Source organism: Mya arenaria, chromosome 1, assembly GCF_026914265.1.
Source record: "Mya arenaria isolate MELC-2E11 chromosome 1, ASM2691426v1".
Lineage (NCBI taxonomy): Eukaryota > Metazoa > Mollusca > Bivalvia > Myida > Myidae > Mya > Mya arenaria.
In genome coordinates, this window is record NC_069122.1 from 18,394,958 (window position 1) to 18,422,685 (window position 27,728).

General features: G+C 36.8%; 1 protein-coding gene across 4 annotated transcripts; it reads right to left on the reverse strand.

Moving 5' to 3' along the window:
- Nucleotides 1-27,347, reverse strand: LOC128237936 (natural resistance-associated macrophage protein 2-like). 4 transcript variants are annotated; one of them, XM_052953516.1, is made up of 17 exons: nucleotides 27,240-27,347; nucleotides 25,471-25,564; nucleotides 24,328-24,585; nucleotides 23,505-23,627; nucleotides 21,305-21,470; nucleotides 20,911-20,971; nucleotides 19,656-19,794; nucleotides 16,843-16,998; nucleotides 12,937-13,095; nucleotides 12,058-12,105; nucleotides 10,785-10,823; nucleotides 10,189-10,308; nucleotides 8,468-8,569; nucleotides 7,914-8,035; nucleotides 7,040-7,196; nucleotides 2,319-2,369; nucleotides 1-1,116 (listed from the first exon to the last, which is right to left on the reverse strand). In XM_052953516.1, the coding sequence occupies exons 3-17, from the start codon at nucleotides 24,541-24,543 to the stop codon at nucleotides 988-990; spliced, it is 1,788 nt and encodes a 595-aa protein (XP_052809476.1). In that variant the 5' UTR covers nucleotides 24,544-24,585; nucleotides 25,471-25,564; nucleotides 27,240-27,347; the 3' UTR covers nucleotides 1-987. The 4 variants fall into 4 exon arrangements, with proteins under 4 accessions (XP_052809476.1, XP_052809494.1, XP_052809486.1 ...); XM_052953534.1 differs by having other exon boundaries at nucleotides 27,285-27,300; XM_052953526.1 differs by lacking the exon at nucleotides 25,471-25,564 and having other exon boundaries at nucleotides 27,285-27,342.
- Nucleotides 27,348-27,728: the final 381 nt, after the last annotated feature.

A 27,728-nucleotide genomic window follows, 5' to 3' on the forward strand; every position in this document is an offset into this window, starting at 1 on the left:
TATAATTGCACTTTAATATGAGTGAAGAAAAATAATTAAATAACAATTTCTTCAAATGTACAATATATCTTTATGAAGAAAGTCTTAAGAAATTGTTTCTTACCTTAAAAATACGAACATTTCGCACATAAAACTTTACTTTTGGAAATACTTCAAAAGCATCCACAATAAAATTTTGTTCTCATTTCATCCAGCAATAATTCAGGATGCCTTCATGGATAAGTTGCAAATTTTTCCATGATAGCCTTTCTTATTTGAGATTCTAAGAGTTGTTTTGTCCAGTTTTCTTTTTTTTCTCAATGGATAAACATAATCAAGTTGTCCAGTTAGGGAAATTTTCAGCCCTCACAATTCGACCCATGTTCGATTCACGGCTTGGGGGAAAGTGGGTTTGGTCAGTGGTCACCAAGCCAGACAAGGTACTCGAGTTTCCCTCACAAAACAAGACCAAACTCTTGCACAGCATCATACCAGCAAGAGTGACTAAGTATAACTTTTCATAACTTTCGTCACAAGCGTTGTAAAATATATATAATGTTTAAACTAATTAGATTTTAAAATAAAAAATTAGCAATGAAGAAATTTCATTGAGCTCCACAATATGCGCCACAATTATGATCTTATGCATTAATGTTTGAAAACATGTAGGACTATTCACTGTTTTAAGTTAGATGTAGAAAAACAAACACTTTTTGTTCAGTTTGTCTTTAAAAGTTTTAAGAGTAAATTCAAATTATTCTATCTTAAGTGTTACATTTTCATTTGCTAAATATTTTTGTGAACTGAGTACATTAGTTCAGAATTTGCCAAAACGAAGATGAAGAAATGAGAAAAATTGATTTGTTGCTATCAGTGACACGTCTGCAGATTTAAATCAAGACAAAGAAAATAAGGCAGACCCTGAGACACTCAATAGTTAACATCAGGCATTATGGTGAGTCAGTCAGACAAATGCACACCACTGTTTATAAAGAATATAAAAGAGCTTTAATCTATGGATCCATAAGATGTCTGTTCCATAGGTGTTTCCGAAAGGATGTCAACATCTGTATCATCTGCTCGATTTTCACTCTGGTGAACACTGTACATCTCCGGCACTCTAAGGCAGCCCACACACTGTGGAATATAAAACAGAGTAAAATATTTTGTTAGAAAAAAATCCACTTGGTGTTCTGTATATCTCTGGCAGTCGAAAGGCAGCCCACACACTGTGGAATAGAGAACAGGGTAAAATTGTAAGAAAAACATGTGCTTTAGTCCACTCTGGTGACCACTGTACACCTCTGGCACCCGAAGGCAGCCCACACACTGTGGAATAGAGAACAGGGTTAAATTGTCTGTAAGAAAAACGTGCTTTGGTCCACCCTGGTGAACACTGTACATCTCTGGCACTCGAAGGCAGCCCACACACTATGGAATAGAGAACAGGGTAAAATTGTCTGTAAGAAAAACATGCGCTTTGGTCCACTCTGGTGAACACTGTACAACTCTGGCACTCGAAGGTAACCCACACACTGTGGAATAGAGATCAGGGTAAAATTGTCTGTAAGAAAAACATACCCTTTGGTCCACTCTAGTGAACACTGTACATCTCTGGCACTCGAAGGCAGCCAACACACTGTGGAATAGAAAACAGGGAATATTATCTTTAAGAAAGATTTCTGCCTCGTTTCTGCTCTGGAAGGAAACACAAACACTGTTGAATAGAGCACAGGGGTAAAATATCACTAAGAATATCAACATCAGTTTGTTTTTTACTCCAGTGAATGCATTACATCTTGACATCTTCAGGCAGATCACACACAGTTGAAAGAGTACAGGGGTAAAAATATGATATATCAGTAAGTATGCGAACATATGCATCATCTGTCTGGTTTGATTTCCACTCTAGTGAATATACATCTCTGCCTCTCAACCTCTCAAAGGAATCTCACACATTGTAAAAAATAATACAGACAGTTTTTATGACACTTCTTGCCATGACCTTGACCTTTGACCTACTGACCCAAAATGCAATAGGGGTCACTTACCAGTCAAGAGCAGCCTATCATGAAGTTTCAGAGTCAAAGGTCAAACTGTTATCACTTTTTTGTGCATACAACACTTGGTCTTAACTTACCAACCGACTTATCTCCCAACAGACATATAGACAGACTGACCTACATTAATAAACACATAGGATCATCTTTCTTAAAATATTCACATTATATAAACCTACTTATAGCTGAATAATAGGAACGTATAATTTCACTACCACGACTGGCACATATAATTTCACTTCAAAACGGTTTAGGTTAGAAATATAGGAGTATACTCACTGGAAGACGTTCAAGACAATGGAAGCCCATAGCTATAAGACAAAGCCAGGCCTGAAAGAAGAGGAAATATTTCATAGTTATATTCCACTTCAGTAACCTAGTATAAAAAATTGGCAGTTACTTTGCAATATCGCGGTCGAGCGTTCAAACTGCATGAACACAAAGTAATAAGAATTAATCCATATATTTACATTTTCCCCTTTTCATTACTTTTTTATGTGGTGATTTTGGTTGTAATTTAATCATTTACCATGAAAATTGTTGAGAATTATTAATTTGTGTTCTTGATATGCATGACTTAGGTTTTTCCAGTGAAACTTGCCTACAGAGGCCACAAAAGGTCGACCGGTTCATGCAAATATTAAAGTGCAAATGTAAGCATTGCATTTTATTGTATTTAAAGTCAATCAAGGGACATACCTCAACAATTAGTGAACAAGTATAATGGGCCTTGCATTGCCACATATATGCGTAACACTGGTTACATGTGTACCTACTGACTGGGGCATTACTTTCAAGATTATGCGTTAACACTGGTTACATGTGTACCTACTGACTGGGGCATTACTTTCAAGATTATGCGTTAACACTGGTTACATGTGTACCTACTGACTGGGGCATTACTTTCAAGATTATGCGTAACACTGGTTACATGTGTACCTACTGCCTGGGGCATTACTTTCAAGATTATGCGTAACACTGGTTACATGTGTACCTACTGCCTGGGGCATTACTTTCAAGATTATGCGTAACACTGGTTACATGTGTACCTACTGACTGGGGCATTACTTTCAAGATTATGCATTAACACTGGTTACATGTGTACCTACTGACTGGGGCATTACTTTCAAGATTATGCATTAACACTGGTTACATGTGTACCTACTGACTGGGGCATTACTTTCAAGATTATGCATTAACACTGGTTACATGTGTACCTACTGACTGGGGCATTACTTTCAAGATTATGCGTAACACTGGTTACATGTGTACCTACTGACTGGGGCATTACTTTCAAGATTATGCGTAACACTGGTTACATGTGTACCTACTGACTGGGGCATTACTTTCAAGATTATGCGTAACACTGGTTACATGTGTACCTACTGACTGGGGCATTACTTTCAAGATTATGCGTAACACTGGTTACATGTGTACCTACTGACTGGGGCATTACTTTCAAGATTATGCATTAACACTGGTTACATGTGTACCTACTGACTGGGGCATTACTTTCAAGATTATGCGTAACACTGGTTACATGTGTACCTACTGACTGGGGCATTACTTTCAAGATTATGCGTAACACTGGTTACATGTGTACCTACTGACTGGGGCATTACTTTCAAGATTATGCGTTAACACTGGTTACATGTGTACCTACTGACTGGGGCATTACTTTCAAGATTATGCATTAACACTGGTTACATGTGTACCTACTGACTGGGGCATTACTTTCAAGATTATGCATTAACACTGGTTACATGTGTACCTACTGACTGGGGCATTACTTTCAAGATTATGCGTAACACTGGTTACATGTGTACCTACTGACTGGGGCATTACTTTCAAGATTATGCGTACTGACTGGGGCATTACTTTCAAGATTATGCGTAACACCGGTTACATGTGTACCTACTGACTGGGGCATTACTTTCAAGATTATGCATTAACACTGGTTACATGTGTACCTACTGACTGGGGCATTACTTTCAAGATTATGCGTAACACTGGTTACATGTGTACCTACTGCCTGGGGCATTACTTTCAAGATTATGCGTAACACTGGTTACATGTGTACCTACTGACTGGGGCATTACTTTCAAGATTATGCGTAACACTGGTTACATGTGTACCTACTGACTGGGGCATTACTTTCAAGATTATGCATTAACACTGGTTACATGTGTACCTACTGACTGGGGCATTACTTTCAAGATTATGCGTAACACTGGTTACATGTGTACCTACTGACTGGGGCATTACTTTCAAGATTATGCGTAACACTGGTTACATGTGTACCTACTGACTGGGGCATTACTTTCAAGATTATGCGTTAACACTGGTTACATGTGTACCTACTGACTGGGGCATTACTTTCAAGATTATGCGTAACACTGGTTACATGTGTACCTACTGACTGGGGCATTACTTTCAAGATTATGCATTAACACTGGTTACATGTGTACCTACTGACTGGGGCATTACTTTCAAGATTATGCATTAACACTGGTTACATGTGTACCTACTGACTGGGGCATTACTTTCAAGATTATGCGTAACACTGGTTACATGTGTACCTACTGACTGGGGCATTACTTTCAAGATTATGCGTAACACTGGTTACATGCGAACCTACTGACTGGGGCATTACTTTCAAGATTATGCGTAACACTGGTTACATGCGAACCTACTGACTTGGGCATTACTTTCAAGATTATGCGTTAACACTGGTTACATGCGTACCTACTGACTGGGGCATTACTTTCAAGATTATGCGTTAACACTGGTTACATGCGTACCTACTGACTGGGGCATTACTTTCAAGATTATGCGTTAACACTGGTTACATGCGTACCTAATGACTGGGGCATTACTTTCAAGATTATGCGTAACACTGGATACATGTGTACCTACTGACTGGGGCATTACTTTCAAGATTATGCGTAACACTGGTTACATGCGAACCTACTGACTGGGGCATTACTTTCAAGATTATGCGTAACACTGGTTACATGCGTACCTACTGCCTGGGGCATTACTTTCAAGATTATGCATCAACACTGGTTACATGCGTACCTACTGACTGGGGCATTACTTTCAAGATTATGCATTAACACTGGTTACATGTGTACCTACTGACTGGGGCATTACTTTCAAGATTATGCGTAACACTGGTTACATGTGTACCTACTGACTGGGGCATTACTTTCAAGATTATGCGTAACACTGGTTACATGTGTACCTACTGACTGGGGCATTACTTTCAAGATTATGCGTAACACTGGTTACATGTGTACCTACTGACTGGGGCATTACTTTCAAGATTATGCGTTAACACTGGTTACATGTGTACCTACTGACTGGGGCATTACTTTCAAGATTATGCGTTAACACTGGTTACATGTGTACCTACTGACTGGGGCATTACTTTCAAGATTATGCGTTAACACTGGTTACATGTGTACCTACTGCCTGGGGCATTACTTTCAAGATTATGCGTTAACACTGGTTACATGTGTACCTACTGCCTGGGGCATTACTTTCAAGATTATGCGTTAACACTGGTAACATGTGTACCTACTGACTGGGGCATTACTTTCAAGATTATGCATTAACACTGGTTACATGTGTACCTACTGACTGGGGCATTACTTTCAAGATTATGCGTTAACACTGGTAACATGTGTACCTACTGACTGGGGCATTACTTTCAAGATTATGCGTAACACTGGTAACATGTGTACCTACTGCCTGGGGCATTACTTTCAAGATATCTTCAAACATGTTAACTAACTTGAGGAAAGATATTTTCTAAAATGAAAACTAACTAGGAAACAACTTAAAGATATCTTATAAAATTAAGAGTTAGTTGAAATCATCTTTCAAGATATCTTATACAATGAAGGCTTACTCAGAAACAACTTCCAAGATATTTTTATTTTTTTTATTGAAAGTGGTTCTCCAGTCAGTTGGTACACTGGTTACCAGTGACATGCCTTATTTGTTGTGGCAAGGCAATGCCCTAAAACTACTTGCAATATTATTTTTTTTAAATGTATCATAACTGGAAAACTTCATTCAAGATATATTTTTTAATTGTACTGGGCGAGTACCTAAATTGGAACAGTACCTGAATATGGAACACCCATTATAAAAGTGTTTTTTTTATCAAGATCAATTTATTTATGATTTTAATCAATAAAGACGCTTGCTTCAGATACAAGTTCCAAGGTACACATTCTCTGGTAAGTATTTCAAATACTGCGATCATTTAAAGTTTTTCATGTTCAAATGTCAATACATGGCATGTGGGGGAAAGACTTCATGCTTGCCACAATCACAGCATATTGGTACAGCCTGTATTTTACTGAAACCATCAAATTTTACTGACAAAAAATGACAATAAAAGACAAGCTAGAAATAACATAAATTATCAATTTACTTAAAAAAAAACATGGAGCAATAATTTTAAAAGAATACATAAAAATAAATAACAAATTAAAACTGTTCCATATTTAGGTACTCCGAGGACGAAAATGGCAGTCTTCAACATTGCGGTTAATAAAGCACTTTTTATTCAGATTGGTATATCTTGAAAAATGCCGTTGATATCAACCAATTGGTCTTGAATCCTAGTATGCTGGTGGAAAATTTTGTAGTTGTGGTGCAAGTCTAACTTAAAATATTTCAAAAATAGTGGCCAAAGTGTTCCGATTTAGGTACTCGCCCAGTAGACTTACTTGGAAAGTTTGAAACTACTTTCATGATATATTTTTAAATGTTTACCAACTAGGAAACTACTTACAAGATACATTTGTTTAATACAGACTAACTGGGACATAACTTATTTTAAGAGATTCTTTTTTAAATATAGAATAACTGGAATTACTGGTACTTTCAAAAGTAATTTTTAAACATAGACTAATGGCAAACCACTTTTAAGGTACCAATAAAATGTTGACAATCACAATGCAAATTTAAAAGTCAAAATTGCTTACCAAATACAGCACAAATGCCATATAGAGACAAACAACGACAGCTATGGCCAGGTAGATGGCCCAATGCTCGGGAAGACGTTGGATGAACACAGCCACGAAGAACAGGTTGATCCCTATGACAACCACAGTCAGCACGCTAGCTATAACCTTCATCACTCTGAAGACATGAAATTATGAAGACTGCTTTAGCATTGTAAACATTAATTATTCATGAATCAATGAGAAACCAATAACAGGATGAGAAATCGCGTGACATAAAGGGGCTCTCACATGGGTCACCACAGGTCACAACCGATGTAAACAAACAGTAAAGTGACATTAATTTCTAAATAACTATTTGACAGAAAAGATATGAAAATATATCTTAGCCTATTAAAGACTATGCTATTTACTGCTTCTACTAGTGTGAAATATTTTAGAATTAAATGCTTGTATTTTAATGATGCAATCATTGCCCAAAATTTCAGCGTTGCCTCGTTCTACAAAATTTTGTCAAGTTGAAATTCTGGCCAAGGATTGTTTCATTAACATACAAGCAAATCTAAAATATTTAACACGTATAGAATCTGACAATATCATAGACTTTAATAGGCTAAAATATGAGTTCATATTTTTTCTGTCAATTGTTTTTTTTAGAGATTATCATAACTTCAAAATATACATAGTCAAATATATATAGGGGAGATCATTCAATATGTAAAGGGGGACTACTCATATGCCATTAGCAAAGTCAGCAATTTCATGGAGTGAAGTAATAATATTAGGACTGGGAGCAAGGCAAACCCCAATTTTCATCACAAAATTAAACAAGTCATAAATGTAGATATAATGAAAATAAGGGGGATAAGTCAATAAACTAAGTGGGACTACTCACATGCCGTTCACAAAGTCGGCCATTATAGCGGGTGAACTGGTAAATGTTAGGACTGGCAGCAAAGCAAATGGAAGCTGAAGGCTCATCACAACATTTAGTAGGTCATTCATGACCGTGAGGTCCTTAAAAATTCATAGAAGGATTTTGTCAAGAATAATCATAATAAAACAGATACAATGATGATGTTGGTTGTTAAGGTGATGGTGATGGTAGTCAAGGTGTTGGTGCTGTTGATTATGATATAATGATGATAATATGAAGATGGGGACAACAACAATAATGAAATGATGGTGATGATGACGATAATGACAATAATGGTGGTGATGATGATGATGGTGGTGATGATGAAAGTGATGAATCTGATAGTTATGACGATGATATTGATGATGTTGCTGCTAATTAAGGAGGCTGATTAAAGCAACAGCTATGACTGATTTGTCAGCATTGACAGTGCGGGTAGATACAATTCAACCAAAATAACATGTTAAAACAACTTACAAGAAAATTCAGGCAAAGACGGAATTAACCAAACCACATAGAATATAAGTTTCTACCTGTATGCCTTCAAACACTGCCAGGAGAATTGTGGGAAAGATTGCAATAGATCTGGTCAGTAAAACTCTCTGCCAGCGCTTCCAATGTAGATCCAGAAAGCCCTGAAAGATAGTATAATGGTACAATTAATAATGATGTACAGTCAGAAAAGTAGTGGAAAGGATTGTTAGTCAGGGTTTAAAAGGAACAGGAGGCTGCAGAAAATAAAACAAAGTAATATTCGATTATCTTAAGGAATTAATTCTTTGAAGGCAGGAGGGTGCACATTCTGGTATCCATTAGAGCAGAAGGGTGCTTCCAATAACGGACAGGATACAACACCCTCCTATAACGCTCTAGCAAAAATCCTACAGCTACACATGCTGCCAATGTAGGTAGTTAACCCTGAAATGATGCATGCTGCCAAATAATGGCCATCTTGTCTTTAATGCTAACTATTGCTGATTATCAAAATGCCTTTGTACAATTCAGTCAATAGTGAGACCAGATAAGAAGACTATAACCGTATCATTCAGCATTTTCAGCTTGGACATTTTTTCCAATGTAATAAAAAAAACAGGCATGGTAGAACCAGCTGCCAGCAACCCTACAGCCCAGATATAAATGTTACCTGCCTCCATAAAAAACTGCCCAGTGTATGTGCCAGTCATTGTAGAGCTCTGTCCACCCGCCAGCTACCCTACAGCCCAGATGTACATGTTACCTGCCTCCATTAAAAACTGTCAAGTGTATGTGCCAGTCATGGTAGAGCTCTGTCCAGCTACCCTACAGTCCAGATATACATATTCCCTACCTCCATAAAAAAACTGCCCAGTGTATGTGCCAGTCATGGTAGAGCTCTGTCCAGCCGCCAGCTACCCTACAGCCCAGATATACATGTTACCTACCTCCATAACAAACTGTCCAGTGTATGTGCCAGTCATGGTAGAGCTCTGTCCAGCCGCCAGCTACCCTACAGTCCAGATATACATGTTACCTACCTCCATAACAAACTGCCCAGTGTATGTGCCAGTCATGGTAGAGCTCTGTCCAGCCGCCAGCTACCCTACAGTCCAGATGTACATGTTACCTACCTCCATAACAAACTGCCCAGTGTATGTGCCCGTCATGGCAGAGCTCTGTCCAGCTGCCAGCACCCCTACAGATAAAAGATATACATGTTACCTACCTCCATAACAAACTGCCCAGTGTATGTGCCAGTCATGGCAGTGCTTTATCCCAGCTACCCTACAGTCCAGATGCATATGTTACCTACCTCCATAACAAACTGTCCAATGTATGTGCCAGTCATGGTAGAGCTCTATTCATCTGCCAGCTACCCTACAGTCCAGATAGACATGTTACTTACCTCCATAACAAACTGCCCAGTGTATGTGCCAGTCATGGTAGAGCTCTGTCCAGCCACCAGCTACCCTACTGCCTGGATAGACATGTTACCTACCTCCATAACAAACTGCCCAGTGTATGTGCCAGTCATGGTAGAGCTCTGTTCAGCCACCAGCTACCCTACAGCCCAGATGTACATGTTACCTACCTCCATAACAAACTGTCCAGTGTATGTGCCAGTCATGGTAGAGCTCTGTCCAGCCGCCAGCTACCCTACTGCCTAGATAGACATGTTACCTACCTCCATAACAAACTGCCCAGTGTATGTGCCAGTCATGGTAGAGCTCTGTCCAGCCGCCAGCTACCCTACAGCCCAGATGTACATGTTACCTACCTCCATAACAAACTGTCCAGTGTATGTGCCAGTCATGGTAGAGCTCTGTCCAGCCGCCAGCACCCCTACAGCCCAGACATACATTGCAGCTAAGCCAAACTGACAACCGAGAAACACACCCTGTCAAACAAAACAAGCAATGTGATATTGCATGGTGGTAAAAATTTAGATTTTATTGTGATATGTATAAAAACATTGTCAGTTTGAAAAATAGAAATATTATATCACAATGACCACAAAAAATTTGGTTTTGCCATGGGTATAATAAACGCTTCAATTTATTAAATACAATAATGTATTCCCAGCTTAACAAAATTTGTTAAATAATAAATATTGTTTAACAAAATGAAAATGTCAGGCTTTACGAGCTAATATCTTCACTTGAACTTCCTGGGACCGGTGAAATTACCTCTGTGATCACAGCCAAGTGGGAATGCTTACATTCAGTATAAAGAAATCAGTCCTTTATATACAGTTTGAGCCAACAAGGAATTCGAGCCAAGAAAGTTCAAGCCAATGGGGTATGAACTTATTGTTATTATATATCCGATTTAAATAAAGATTCTTTTAAATTGTATATGGTAATAAATACTAACCCCTCTGAATATGTCCACTTCAACTTCTGTACTGTTTGTCTACAAAATAAAATCAAAAATTACATTGAAAAACACCTATACGAAAAACTCATGTTTCCTATTTTAAACTTCATATATAATTTAATTTACAACGAGTGTGAATGACAAGTTATTACAACATTATTTTAATCACGCTCGTTAGCACGATTTTATGTGAGAGTTAGGTCTTGTGTTGTGGGGGAAAACAGAGTACTCAGAGGAGACCCACTTGTCCGGCTTGGTGAACACAAACCCAACTCACATGCGCCCAGGCCGGGAATCGAACCTGGGAGGCCTCGGTGAGGAGCCAGTGTGCTAACCAGACAACATCTTCCTTAGCACTAATCTGTTTCTATAGCATTATATAACAGCTACTGCAACCACTACCAGCGTTATTGAAATCATACACTAGCCCATAAGTGCCAATGGATAATTTCAATTATGAGACCAGTTCCTGAAGTAACTGATTTTGAATTCAAAGACAACGTTCAACAACTAGCATGCATATAAGTGAAAAGTGTTGTACATTGTAATTTATCCACAAGCAACTTATTGCACAAGTTAAAAGCTCCACCTACTTGTTACCATTCAATTTCGTAACTTGTTTATAGTTAAATAAAACAAAGTTATTTATCTGCAAGCTATTTATTGTATGGCCAATTAGCTGGGCTTTCTTGTTACAATTAAATTTCATAACTTTATAGAGTCAAATAAAACATTAAAGAAATTTATCCGCAAGCTATTTATTGCACTGCTAATTAACTCCACCTACATGTTACCATTCAAATTTCAAGTTTTAAAGCTGCACTATCACAGATATAGCATTTTTACAACTTTTTTATTTTTTGTCTCGGAAAGAGCAAATTTTTGCGTAAATATCTGCAAACCAATGATATAAGATTGCTGACAAAAATGCATAAAACATCAATTTTGAACTTACACATAAAAATCTGTGATCTGATTTTTTGTCAGCAGTCTTATATAAGTGGTTCAAATGGATTTTCGCAAAAATTGGCTCGTTCCAAGACAAAAAATAAAAAAGTTGTCAAAACGTTCAATCTGTGATAGTGCAGCTACAAAGTCAAATAAAACATATCAATAAGTGTTCTTTTCACATAAATGTATGAATTTGGATAATTAAGATAAAAGTTTTCTACTCCGGTTACAGGAAAAAACTACATTATGCAACACTAAAGCAAAAATACATGGTGGCCAAAGAAAAAATTCTCATTACTGCTGCCTTTGTGTGACTTACATTGAAGATTTCTGCGTGAGGGTTATCGCTGGCTTTACAACTGTCATACTGAAAGAAAATTCAAATACAATTTGAAATGATTGTAAATTGTGAAGGGCAATTTATGTTATAACAATTTATTAGATTTTTAAGATCAAAGATTTTTTTTTTAATGTTTTCTGTTGCTACTTTGATATTTGGTAAAAGTCAAAAATTAATACCACAATCAATATCAATTTAAAATCAAACACTGGGCTGATTGTTTAGACTGGATGGTTTAAGTTAACAAAGTTATTAAAGGTATCATTGTTACCTTTTAAAAGTGATATGTTTGTTAAATGCTCATATAATCAAATAAAACAAACACAGCTGAAACAGTTGTCTCTAAATTTAGAAGTATGTCCATGTTACTTCCAGTGATTAAAGATTAATTTGAAACTTAACAATAATGACATTATCATAGGGCCAATTGTTGAAGTTAATAATGTTGTTAAACAGGCTTGGTAATAACCTGGATGTTGTCACGCAGAACTTTGCGATGACGCTTCGCGCCTCCCTATCCCAGTTCCTAGCTTCATTCAACATGATTGTTCAGGACTTTGTTTGAGTTAACAACATTGTTAACATCTTAATTGTTAACTTTCAAATCATTACTGCTCTTGAAGTGCGTAATGGATACACTTGTGATCTGCTGCATTTCTAACAAGATTTGAGACTTAATATACTGTTTCATCTGTAACTGGTTTTATTTTAATATGTGAGTACATCATCAAATAGTTCAAGTTTAAAGTAAGTTTATGTTTAAAAGTTAACAACGATGTCGTTAATCACGTTGGCAAATATTAAACCATCACGAAACAAACCAATTTATAATATCTCAAATGATAATCATTCACTTACAATCTCACTAGATGTTTTCCCATAGAATCCCTCCGCGAATATAGACACCACAAAAACGTTAATGAGAAAGGACACAAATAAAGCGATGGCCGCTTCTATGAAGAAATAAAAGTTTGCCTCCTTTACTGCGGACTTTTTACTTCGATCAACATCTCTGGACTGAAAAGGTAAGAAAAAAATATGAGATTCAATCGTGATTTCATGAATGAAATTTCTATTCTAAAAATAAACATGAGAAAATTCATTTCAGCTACATGGCTTAATGATGCATGTTTACTTCCAAATAAGCAGTACCACAATTAAAACAATTGTTTTAATTTACTGAAAAGGATGAATAAATAAAATAAATAAAAAAATGGTTTAACTGTGTGTCAAAGCTGAATCTGTAAGAAAAAACAAGAGATGTTTGTCAAACATTATGCCCCCCCTGAGCGCCATGTTGTCAGGATTATATGGACAATTGAATGAAATATGCATGGACCGAAATGACAGCTGATTTGTTGCCGTTAAGGCAGTTTTAAGATAATGACCATTAAAGTGTGAGGATAGAGTGTGTTATGACCATGACCTTTGACTCTATTAACTCAAAATCCAGAGTCATCAGCTGGTCACCAGAAACCTAAATGTCAAGTTTGAGGGCCATGGGTGCAGGCATTGTCAAGTTATCACTCAGACAACCTTTTATCATTCAAGGTCACTGTGACCTTGACGTTTGGCCCAATGACCGTAAAATCAATAGGGACCATCTTCTGGCCAGGCCCAACCTCCAAGTCAAGTTTAAGGGCCATGGGTGCAGGCATTGTCGAGTTATCACTCGGATAACCTTTTACTATTCCAGGTCACTGTGACCTTGACCTTTGGCCCAATGACCCCTAAAATCAATAGGGACCATCTTCTGGCCAGGCCCAACCTCCAAGTCAAGTTTGAGGGACATGGGTGCAGGCATTGTCTAGTTATCACTCTGACAACCTTTTACCATTCCAGGTCACTGTGACCTTGACCTTTGGCCAGATGACCCCCAAAACCATAGGGGTTATCTCCTGGTCAGGCCAATTCTCCAAGTCAAGTTTGAAGCCCATGGGTGCAGGCATTGTCGAGTTATCACTCGGACAACCTTTTACCATTCAAGGTACATGTGACCTTGGCCTTTGGTCCAATGACCCCCAAAACAATAGGGGTCATCTACTGGTCAGGCCCAACCTCCAAGTCAAGTTTGAGGGCCATGGGTGCAGGCATTGTCAAGTTATCACTTGGACAACCTTTTACCATTCAAGTTCACTGTGACCTTGACCTTTGGCCTGATGACCCCCCAAAACATAAGGGGTCATGTACTGGTCAGACCCAATCTCCAAGTCAAGTTTGAGGGCCATGGGTGCAGGCATTGTCAAGTTATCACACGGAAAACCTCTAACCATTCAAGGTGACTGTGACCTTGACCTTTGGCCAGATGACCCCAAAAAACAATAGGGGTCATGTACTGGACAGGCCCAATCTCCAAGTCAAGTTTGAGGGCCATGGGTGCAGGCATTGTCAAGTTATCACACGGAAAACCTCTAACCTTTCAAGGTGACTGTGACCTTGACCTTTGGCCAGATGACCCAAAAAAACAATAGGGGTCATGTACTTGTCAGGCCCAATCTCCAAGTCAAGTTTGGGGGCCATGGGTGCAGGCATTGTCAAGTTATCACACAGAAAACCTCTAACCACTCAAGGTGACTGTGACCTTGACCTTTGGCCCGATGACCCCCAAAAACAATAAGGGTCTTCTACTGGTCAGGCCCAACCTCCAATTCAATTATGAGGGCCATGGGTGCAGGCATTGTCGAGTTATCACTCGGACAACCTTTTACCATTCAAGGTCACTGTGACCTTGACCTTTGGCCCGATGACCCCCAAAAACATTAGGGGTCATCTACTGGTCAGGCCCAACCTCCAATTCAATTATGCGGGCCATGGGTGCAGGCATTGTTGAGTTATCACTCGGACAACCTTTTACCATACAAGGTCACTGTGACCTTGACCTTTGGCCCGATGATCCCCAAAAACAATAGGGGTCATCTACTGGTCAGGCCCAACCTCCAATTCAATGATGAGGGCCATGGGTGCAGGCATTGTTGAGTTATCACAAGGACAACCTTTTACCATTCAAGGTCACTGTGAACGTGACCTTTGATCCGACGAGCCCCAAAAACAATAGGGGTCAGCTACTGGTCAGGCACAACCTCCAAGTCAAGTTTGAGGGCCATGGGTGCAGGCATTGTCACGTTATCACTCGGACAACCTTTTATCATTCAAGGTCACTGTGACCTTGACCTTCGACCTGATGACCCCCAAAAACAATAGGGGTCATCTACTGCTCAGGCCCAATTTCCATGTCAAGTTTGAGGGCCATGGGTGCAGGCATTGTCGAGTTATCACTCGGACAAGCTTTAAAATTATTTTAACATTAAAGGTCACTGTGACCTTGACCTTTGGCCCGATGACCCCCAAAAACAATAAGGGTCTTCTACTGGTCAGGCCCAACCTCCAATTCAATTATGAGGGCCATGGGTGCAGGCATTGTCGAGTTATCACTCGGACAACCTTTTACCATTCAAGGTCACTGTGACCTTGACCTTTGGCCCGATGACCCCCAAAAACATTAGGGGTCATCTACTGGTCAGGCCCAACCTCCAATTCAATTATGCGGGCCATGGGTGCAGGCATTGTTGAGTTATCACTCGGACAACCTTTTACCATACAAGGTCACTGTGACCTTGACCTTTGGCCCGATGATCCCCAAAAACAATAGGGGTCATCTACTGGTCAGGCCCAACCTCCAATTCAATGATGAGGGCCATGGGTGCAGGCATTGTTGAGTTATCACAAGGACAACCTTTTACCATTCAAGGTCACTGTGAACGTGACCTTTGATCCGACGAGCCCCAAAAACAATAGGGGTCAGCTACTGGTCAGGCACAACCTCCAAGTCAAGTTTGAGGGCCATGGGTGCAGGCATTGTCACGTTATCACTCGGACAACCTTTTATCATTCAAGGTCACTGTGACCTTGACCTTCGACCTGATGACCCCCAAAAACAATAGGGGTCATCTACTGCTCAGGCCCAATTTCCATGTCAAGTTTGAGGGCCATGGGTGCAGGCATTGTCGAGTTATCACTCGGACAAGCTTTAAAATTATTTTAACATTAAAGGTCACTGTGACCTTGACCTTTGACCTGATGACCCCCAAAATCAATAGGGGTCATCTACTGGTCAGGCCCAACCTTCATGTGAAGTTTGATGACCATACGTCCAGGAATTGTTGAGTTATCACTCGGACAAGCTTTGGTCTACCGACGGACCGACCGACCGACCGACATCCCGACATGCCTGTGCAAAGCAATATACCCCTCTTCTTCGAAGGGGGGCATAATAAGATTGAAAATTAAGTGCACATTTCTTTTAACTTATCCTCAGATAATAGAGAGGGAGGAACCATGAGAAAAAAATAATGGTGGTGATCAAAACCTCTAACTTCTTAGAAGAGAATTAGACACCCAGTGGTCGAAATTAACACAAGCAAGGATGCACAAATTGTAAAAAAGGAGGAAACTAGGATGAAATGGGAGTATCCCTATCACACTATATACAAAAGACATTTCTTTGTATATATAAGATGTAAGGCAACAATTCTAATTCAAAGTTTTGTGGCTAAAAAAAGAGGAAATCAGCCTAAAAGAGGAAAAATGGCATCCCTGTGTGACAAGCCCGCAAGCCCTTCACTGGTAAAATGTTTTCCGGGCTGGCTCAAATTCTGATTTTTTATATAGCAGTACTTGTCAAAATTGTTGATTTCAAGCAATTGTATAAGAATTCTGGCTTGTTCATTCATAATTCTAATTTTGATGACTGGACTTGATACATACCTTGACTAGGGCAGAATGTAGGTAGAGATTATGTGGCATAATTATGGCCCCAATTACTCCTACAGCTTGTAGCAACTGTTTGGGGCCACAGTCTTTACAGTATGGGATGAACATTCCAGCAAGTACCTCAACCTGGTTAGGGGCCACTGTCACATACTGAAATATAAAACAGGTAGACTATGTATGGCCCCTATGGCTTTCAATATTGTAGCAATGGTCTGGGGACAAAATGTCTCCAATATAAAACATGTTAAATGAATTATGACCTAGTTCCTCTACAACTTGTAGTAAGTTATTATTACTAAGGGCCACAATACTGACAGTTGATAGAAACATTTCAGGGCATCAGCCTGATAAGGGACTATGCCAAATACTGAAATGTAACACAAGTAGACTATTTATGACCCCTATAAATCCAATAGTGCAGTGCAGCATATGTCTGGTGCCAAACTCTTGAAAGTAGGAGACAAAAATTCCAGCCAGTTAATCAACACCATAAGGGGTCCCTGTCAAATACTAAAATCTAAATCAATAATTGATTATTAGACCCTAGTTCCTCTGCAGCTTGCAGCAACTGTCTGGGCCGAAATTCCTGATAGAAGTGCCATACATTCCATCAAGTACATCACCCTGATAAGGGGTCACTATTACATACTGAAATATAAATAATGTAGATTGATTTATGTTCCTTAAAACTCGAACTGCTAGTAGCAAAGTGACCATAAACTTCACAGTTAGGAACAAACAGTTCAACAAGTACATCACACTGATTAGGGGCCACTTTTACATACTGAAATATAAAACTTGTTGATCGATTTATGTCCCCCAGAACTCATTATGCTAGTAGAGGTACGGATAATATCCCCCCCGGATGATTGCCCCCCCAGACATTAGCCCCTAGGACCATAGCCCTCCCGGAAGATAGCCCCCCCTCTTAGTGAAAAAACGGACGATATCCCCCCCAATATTAAAATGCATATTATAACCAGTTTATTTAAGCAAATTTGCAAAACAATAATTTTTATTATAAAATGAAACAACCCAAAGGCATAAATCAATGAAAAAAATATCATGAATAGTGAAAAATAAACGGAAAAAAGCATGTGATTTTACAATGAAACATTTATTATTTTAAAAGTTAAATTGTTTTCTCTGTTATTTGTTGACTAAGCACTTATTTAATAATCCTTGATCAGTAAGTTCTCACCTTTAATTATCATTCCAGTTGATAATTACTGATTGACCTAACACATTAATTGCATAATAGTATACTATTCACATGGTGGAAACATCAAAGTTGTTTGCCTAATTGAACGTCAAATAATACTTAAATAAAGGGTATTTATCATTTGTCTTATCAGGGTATGCACTGTTTGAACTGTTCGCTGAACACTTGATTCACAAGTCTGTATAGAGAACCAGAAAAGGACCACTAAATGGCATTTTTTTTAATGTTTTATGAGTTTATGAATATGCAAATTTAAAAGAGTGTATATATGTAAAGTCATTTATATATATGCAGGGGGGCTATTGTCTGGGGGGGCTATTGTCTGGGAGGGCTATCATCCGGGGGGATATGGTCCTAGGGGCTAATGTCTGGGGGGGGGGGGCAATCATCCGGGGGGATATCATCCTACACTCATGCTAGTAGCACTGACACCTTTGTCTGCGAACACAAACTTTACAGTAAGGGACAAACAGTTCAGCAAGAACATCAACCTCATTTGGGGCCACTTTTACATACTAAAATATAAAACATGTAGATTGATTTATGTCCCTTAAAACTTGCCCTGCTAGTAGCAATGACTCCATTTTTCTGCGGCCACAAACATTACAATTAGGGATGAACAGTAAACCAATACATCAACCTGATTTGGGGCCACTATTAGATACCTAAATATAAAACATGTTATTATATTTATGGCCCTTGTCTCCCAGCTGTTTAAAGCAATTATTTGGGTTCACAATTTTAAGTAAGGCGTAAAAAAAAATTGTTTGTTTCTGGTTTCTCGTCCTTCCCAATTTTTTGCCCCAACCTTAAACATTGTTTTGCCTTGAGAAATATATGTTTTTATTTGGTTGATTTTTTCTTAAAAAAGTGTTTTTGGCTTTAAGCAATATCAGAAATACTAATACTGAGTGTATAGGTGTTATTACGGATATAATTTATAGCTTTGGGTAACAGAAACATCTTAAGAATTAATTTGCCTAATAAAAAAAGTAAAAAAAATAAAAATGCCAACCTACATACACTATTTTTTGAGAGCACGAAACTGAAAAAAACAACATTTTTTTTTTTTACGCCTCAAGACAAAACAGCTAGTACACTCATTCAGTCTCCTAATTCCCGGTCCCTATGTATTGAAATAACTTCAGGCAAAGGATTGTGTTGCTGGCTAGAAACCAAGTTTAATTTGAAAGAAATGTGCAGAAAACATGGTATTGCTACCTTATGAGACGAAAGTAGATCGCAGTAATTCTTTTAGCATTCACCAATCATTAAATATTTTTGCGTTTTAAGCTATTAAATACATGGTTATGATATTGTTATCAATAATTAATATTTTCCATAAATGCATTATTTAGTAAGGTGTTGAAGGTTTATCACTCAAAATTTATGTTTATTATACACGTGTATGTATAAGAGTGTTACTTTATTAGGAGTAAAAAATTAAATCATTTTCAAATTTGGTCGGTTTATATGATATTTATTTAGCCTTTTAAAAGACTGGCTGTTTTTAAGACTATTTTTGGCGAAAAATTAAAGTTTTTGGTTCACATAGATTGACAGGTGTACAAAATAATATTCTTACCTCATACCCAAATGTGACAGCCATAATCAGTATAAGAGTAGCAAAGAATGCCTCCAGTTTACGCAGCCCGTATTTGTCCAACAGAAGGAATGTAAAAGTATCAGCAATAGTAATCAGTACTCCTGCCCACAACGGAATCCTGAAGCAACATGATATGAGTATACATTTTTATAAAACTTGGATTAAAGTGACATTCGTTTTAAAATCAATACATACACATGTAGACCAAACATAAATTTTGAGTAATAAGCCTTTAACCACTTACTAAATAATGCATTTATGGAAAAAAATCAATTACTGATAACAACTTATAACAATGTATTTCATAGCTGAAAATGCACAAATATTAACTGACTGGTGGGTCCTAAAAGATTTACAGTGATCAACTATCTTAAGGTAGCAGTGCTGTGATTTCTGTACCTTTCTTTCAAATTAAACACGGTATCCTTCATAAGAACCATTTTTGTTCCATGTTTATTCATCTTTTTCGGTCAATTAAAACAATTCTATCAATTGTGGTACATCTTATTTTGGAGTAAGAGTGCATCTTAAAGGATATGATGAGGAAGGAAAAAGTGATGCTGGATTATGCTGCAATGTACGGACAGAACAATATGATCATTGTCATTATATATCTACAAAGCTATGCAGGAGACATAAAAACATTGTGAGCATAAATAGTACATGACTGTCAATACTTAGTTGCCATTTCATATCCATTCACACCCCCACCCCCTAAGACCAAGATCCGGATGTTAATACAGAAAAAAAGAGTGCTTGTGTTCAAGTATCAATATTTTATTAAAGTTGAATGAAAGAGAAGAAACAGATGCCTTTTTGCATAGAGCTTAACATAATTTGACACTGTATTGCAATAAAAGTTTTTAGTGTAAAAATTGGAAAAATCATTGCCTGTGGAACTGCGTAAATTGGTTGTTTGTAGCCTTATTCCGTCTTGACCTCAGGGTCATGTATTTCTACTCAACTTTGTGAGACACACTGCATTGGTCAATCTTATGTTTTCTTGTGATTAAATGTTGTGTCTTGGATTGTTCTACAGCAGCCAGTTACTTGTTTTTCAATTGGGACTGTTTTAAAGTGAAGAGCCAGGTTAGTGTCTATATGAAACATACATTAAAAATAACTGTGGTCTTAGGCCAACTAAAGCAATATTTGTCTAGATGCAAGAATGTTAAAGTATCGGTAAGGGCAAATGATCCCTGGAAACAGACATGAATGTACGGTAGGTACTTACTTTCCATTTGAAAGGAGGTAGAATGCGATGGCTGTTCCAATAACCTCCTGCATATCTGAGCCTGAAATTACCATACCAGTAATACTTTGTAGAGGAAGTATAATATATAGTACAGAACACAACATGTATATTTTGCAAAATTTATCACTACATTTATATGATGAGATTTGTCCTGGGGGTAAATTTGCCCAAGAGAAGGCAAAATGAGCATATTAGTGCAAATATCCATGGGGTGAAATTTATTGCAAACTTAATGGAGTTAAATTTGCCTTTAAATAACTGTCTTCTTTCTAAAAAGTAAAGCACTTTTGAGATAGAAACTTTATAACATTATGCTAAAACTCAAGCACTCTTCAAAGTCAGTGAAATAATGCATGGTATATTTATAACCCACCTATGATAGCGATTTCAACCATGATCCAGAGCAGGATTCTCGGTACCCGCGGGTACCATCGACAACAAACTTCAGCCAGGTGCATGCCGGTGACAACGCCCAGACGTGCGGACAAACGCTGCATCAACAATCCCAGAATTGTGGCCACCAGTAGTAACCATAGCAACTGAAATATAAACCGTATAAAATTGAAATCAAACAAGAGCATCGCAGAGTGAACATCCATGCTTGTCTGACATTTTTAATTATAATTGAGTAATCAGGGCCTTTCTGTACATATCCCTATTGTTTCTGACAACATGTCTACTCAGTGTCATATGCATTTTTTTAATGTTTTTTTTCAGTTATGAACAAGATTAAAGTTGTTGCAGCTCCATGCAAAGAATGATACAAAGGTTATGACAATACCTCAATCTCTGGAAAAACAACGAGCTGAATGTTGAAATGGAGCAACTTAAAGCTGCACTCTCACAGATTGACTGTTCTGACACCTTTTTTATTTTTTATCTTGGAATGAGGCAATTTTTGCGTAAATGTCTGGAAACCAGTAATATAAAACTGCTAACAAAAGAGTACATTACAGTTTTCATATTTACGTTTAAAACTTGTTTTTTTATGGCTAAAAGCAGTACTTACGCTTAAAGAAAAATAAAATTTTCGGCAGTTTACCAAACAATTCAGATCCATTTTATTGTGAGTTATCTAATATGTCTGAATTGAAGGCGCTGATGCCAAAATGAGATGATTCTGAGACAAAAAAGGTCAAAACTGTTAATCTGTTAGAGTGTAGCATTAAGGTACATGTATGAGATCGAAAAAGGTTCTTTTAGCTTTTTTATTTAATTTCCCATCAGGAACCCAGGCGAATCTATCACTTTGGGCTGAACCATCCCAATCAGTAAATAAATGTTACTGACTAGTTTCCTTATGTTTCTTATTTTTCTTAAAAAAATCGTAAATTCTTAGTAGCTAAAAATAATTTTTTTGGACGCCACCTGGTTCTCAATGAGAACCCTGGGAAGCTTTTCCCTCTCAGTCCACAAATACAAGAACTGCACCACAAGCATGCTGAGATGTCCATGCTTATCTGATTGTTTCAATCTATCAAGGGTCATAAAAACAGTTGCCTGTTGTAGCTACACATTTGCACATTGCCACTGGTTGTGTATAATATCCATATTGGTAATATCAAATGTTAAAGTTTTTGCAGTCACACAAAGGATTAAACAGTACCTAGACTCTACTTTTTTTTGAAAAACAGATCAACAGATCAAATTAAATAACAATGCGAAAGATATTGCTACAACACACCTTACAAGTTATTAACAGTTGAAACTTACTTGAGGGAGTGAGAAGATAGATAAATTGTAACTTCAAAATTATCAGAAAATTTAAAAAAACATTTTGTGTCATTTCACATCTAGTTAGTCAGTATAATGATAAATAAAATCACTCTTAGTGAATGGCTTTAGAATCAAATAAAATAAAGCAGTGAAAAGTGCAATCTTTATGTAATTTGTCACATTTTTTCAGTGGAAAACATTTGTTTTAGTATAAATATTAGCAAAGATGGCCAAGCTAGGTTTAAATGATTGCTCAAGGACGCAGCCACTACTGCCAATAACGGCACCATGGTTGTTACAAAATATGGACTTCTTCAGTGAAAGACAGACAAACAAAAAACATATATAAACAGGTAATATAATTTGATAATATCAGGGTTTTTTTGTAAATTTTCCCAACAAATAACAAGCACATTTATGTCAAATTGTCAACAAAACAATTGAAAACAAATAAAATTTGTTAAATCGATACTGGCAAAAAGTTGTCGCCAATTGTCATCTTACAGCCATGCAGCGCCAACGATAACTCCAATACCACCACATATATGAGCCCCATAAGAGACCCTTTCTCTTTTAAATGGACATTAGTGCTGGTTTTTAACCAGGAAACGACTTGAATGGTTCATACTAGGTTATTAATGCCTTTAAAAAATCATGCTAATAGTATTAACTAGAAAACTAACTGACATGTTGTTGAGTCACACTGATTTTAATAATGTAAAATTGTGACATTCCAGAGGAAATATAACAATGTTGTGAATTTTATTCACTACTCTATTTGGATAAGTTCCTTTATTGGAGATGGCAGACTTACTTTTTATTAGTGTTATGTGAATTTCTCATGAAAAATCAAGTACCTTAAATTGTGCAAGAGCTCCAGATCTTAGATCTGACTCGATGTTTCCTGGGTCGAGGTATGCAATGCTCATCAGAAAACCGGGACCAGTGAACGCCCACAGAGTCCGAAAACTAAACCGCACCTGGTGGAGATGAATCAATGTTAATAAGAAGCCAGATACATTAAGGCAATAGAAGAATAAGAGCACAATGAGCGGTTTCCAATGCCAGCCTGTTTTTGTTGTGGGGTTTTTCATGAAAAGGAGGAAGCATTTCAACAATTATTAAAACAAGAGTTATAAGTCTTGCATGCTACACAAATGCAAATTTTTGCTGGCAACAAGTGTAAATGTATTGAGTTTTATGTTAACATTTTAAACTGTTTAAATTTTGGCTAGGATAAATTTGTTTGCACAACAAACCTACTGATGGTGACAAGGCTAAAATGCCAAATGCTATCACAAAACCTTATTGTTTTATTGGAAAGACAGAAGATTAAACAACTGTTAGATTCTCATTAAACCTACTCCTGTCTGAAAGGGTTATAAGTCTGAACTGAAACTGGGGAGTAACACAAAGTAAAAATGCTAATTTTGCAGCCAGTTTTAAAAGGATAACATCCTTTTCAACTTTGCAAGTAATTTGTGCACTTAAATGATAAAGTTCTCAGGAAAACAAATTTAAGATATCCAAATTGTAATTATGTAAATTTGAGATGCCTTTGTGACCCCATATTTTTTTGGCATCATTTGATTTATATGGCTAGAGAAAGAATAATCAATCAATATGGTGTTTGCATCTTTACATGCACTTTGCACATTTTAAATTGTAAACAGGACAAACCCCTTCCGAATGTGGAATGACTATCTTCTGGTCAAAGTATGTTGAAGCCTGGGTTGTCCGAGTGTTTACATCAGCAGAATGACCACTAAACTGACCATTAGGGTCAACAGGATTATGACCTCCATCTTCACGGACAGACTGATCTCCGTCATCATTCATTACTTGTGGTCTGGACTGTCCGCTTTCTTCCCCGTCTGGCTGAGATTCTGCCTCCATAGTTTAGACTGTGTTTCTTAAATGCCTTACATGAGGTAGCTCCTGCAAAACAAGTTAAACAGAAACATGTGTAATTTCAAAATGGACAGAATTTCATTTTTGGGGGGTATTTTTTATATTTAACATTTTGAACATGTTGGTGGTTGTCTTTGGAATATTTGAAATAAAGCAGGTCTCCCCAAAGTTTGAAGTTATTGATAATTGTGTACTTTAGTCAGGTAATTAGACAATCATTAATAATGAAGATTTAAGACAAAAGTTACAGTTGTAAATAGCAACAGTTTGCTACTACTAAGATGCTTTATGTACATGAAATTTTTCATTTCAATAATTACATATTTCAAATTATGCACTGATCTATATGTGTAGTATTTTTTTCATTTCAATAATTACTTATTTCAAATTATGCACTGATCTATATGTGTAGTATTTTTTTTCATTTCAATAATTACATATTTCAAATTATGCACTGATCTATATGTGTAGTATTTTTTTCATTTCAATAATTACTTATTTCAAATTATGCACTGATCTATATGTGTAGTTTTTTTCTTTCATTTCAATAATTACATATTTCAAATTATGCATTGACAGGGGCGTAGCTTCCTATAGGCCGTGTAGGCCGCGGCCTACACAATTTTCAGAAAAAATGCCAAATCTGCAATAAAAACTTAATTAATATATCAGAAACCAGGCATTTCAAATCTATCGTTTTCATTTTCACTAAAATACACATTCATACGGCATTAATGTTACGTATATAATTTGTCGAAATTTGCATACCAGTAGTCTGCGCTTTGACGCTGTTCATTACATAAAACATTTATTTAAGGTAAAACATACCAGTGCCGTAGCTGAGGCACACCAAGGCAGCTGCCTCTGTGTTTTGTTGGCATATAACAATTTCTATAGCTCTTTTCGACTTACTTCATTTGCCTCAATGTACACAAACCATCGACCAAAGATACTCCTGAATGCAGGAAATCGCTTTTTCAGTGTTTTTTTAGGTCTGGCTACGGCACTGCAAATTGATATCGTAACTCTCATTAATGTTTTTACAACAAGGAAATATACGCTAAAACGCACCCAAGACCACCTAGCTAAAACGAAATCCCGTGACCCCCCCCCTCCTCAGAAAGTGGCCTACACATATACTTTCGTCAAGCTACGCCCCTGATTGATCTATATGTGTAGTTTTCTTTCATTTCAATAATTACATATTTCAAATTATGCACTGATCTATATGTGTAGTATTTTTTTCATTTCAATAATTACATATTTCAAATTATCCACTGATCTATAATATATGTGTAGTATTTTTTTCATTTCAATAATTACATATTTCAAATTATGCACTGATCTATATGTGTAGTATTTTTTCATTTCAATAATTACTTATTTCAAATTATCCACTGATCTATAATATATGTGTAGTATTTCTTTCATTTCAATAATTACATATTTCAAATTATGCACTGATCTATATGTGTACTGTTATTCAACTTTGTACATTGTCATTTTAAATAGATCTTAAAGATTAAGATACATTTTAATGACTCCGATATTGCAAAATACATAGTGGTCACATTTACAATGGTAAACAAACTGGATGAACTGCAAATAAGCTGTACATTGACATAGATCTTAATGATTAAGATATATTTTAACATCCTCTGATAATTAAAACAAACATAGGCACAAGGTCATATGTTATGTATAGATAAGGTCAGTCTTCAATAAATAATATAACAACAACATTATTCAATAATTCTAATCCATCATTAAGTTTTAATACTAACCTTTCACACACGACTGATTTCGCATGTCAAGTGAAATATTTGTTACATTTGCCATATATATACAATCTATAGATGACAAATCACAATTATGCTAATAATAAAAAAAATTGATATATATATGATTTCAGTTTAATCTCTGACTTTCTGTCACACACAATAAGAACCTTACTTAAATATAAGTTGACATTTACAAATACACAACATTTGGAGCTTGGCCAAAAGAGCTACAATAGCCACAATAAGGCACATTTAGGGAACTTTTTTAACATTTGGATATTCATTTTGTTCCTTAAACGCCACAAGTCGACTGATTCATACCAATGTAAAATATATTTTTCAACTGTAACTCCACAATATTTAACACTGCATTGTTAAGTAAAAACACAAAAGTTACAAATAAAATATTTTTAGCCAATACCTTTCTCTTATTACACTTACTGTTTCATGAAACAAAAATTCAGATTGATCTGTCAACAGAGCATTGCCATTTTTACTACCTAGCAGGTGCCTGTTATCTTTCTGCTCAATAAACATAGCGCAGGGATCTGTCATTCTTGGCTAGGAAAACAACAAGTGGGATATGGACGCGCAGAGTCGCCAAAACAAAAATTGCCAAAGGCTCTGAAGGGGCTTTTTATACGGACTAGAGCTACAACAGAATAATCGTAAAAAAAACTTAATGTATTATTAAGAATAATTGTAAACAATAGAAAGAACAATTTTCTTGACATAATTATGATCAAATGACGTTTGAATAGATGTCAGTCGTCCATGATTTGATTAAATTTAACGACAAAATTCAAGCAAATATGCTACTGTACTGTATAAGTTTCAAAAGGCGGCATTATTTTTGGATATATATACACAACCTAAACACCAAAGCACAGACGAATTTACCTGCCAAAGAAATGATATATCCAATAAATCTTCATAAAAATCTACCTTGTTTGACAGGTTAAGGATGTTATGGATGTTATGTGACAAGTAAGTAATCGTGGCTAAAATATAAACAAGGGAGGTAACAGCTACATAGTTGATTAAGGTTAATTTTTACCATTTTAATTGTTTGCTGACAAAGAAAAAATTGTTACAAAAATTTCAGCTGTATAATGGCCGTTTGATATTATCTTAAAATCTTGCCAGGAATTAAGCACTTAGATAATATTATGGGCAATAGTCGTATAGTGCGAATAATCTTTACTTTATACACAGTATGCCAAAAACACGGTCTTTTTAAACGGAATAACTGTTTTGAGTTTCAAAACTTCCGTACATACATACGAGAATTTATAATACTGTTCGCACTGATACGATATAATGCTGTGATGATACAGTAGGGTGGTGTTATTTGCTTATGTTATTTATTTTATATATATGTAAATAATC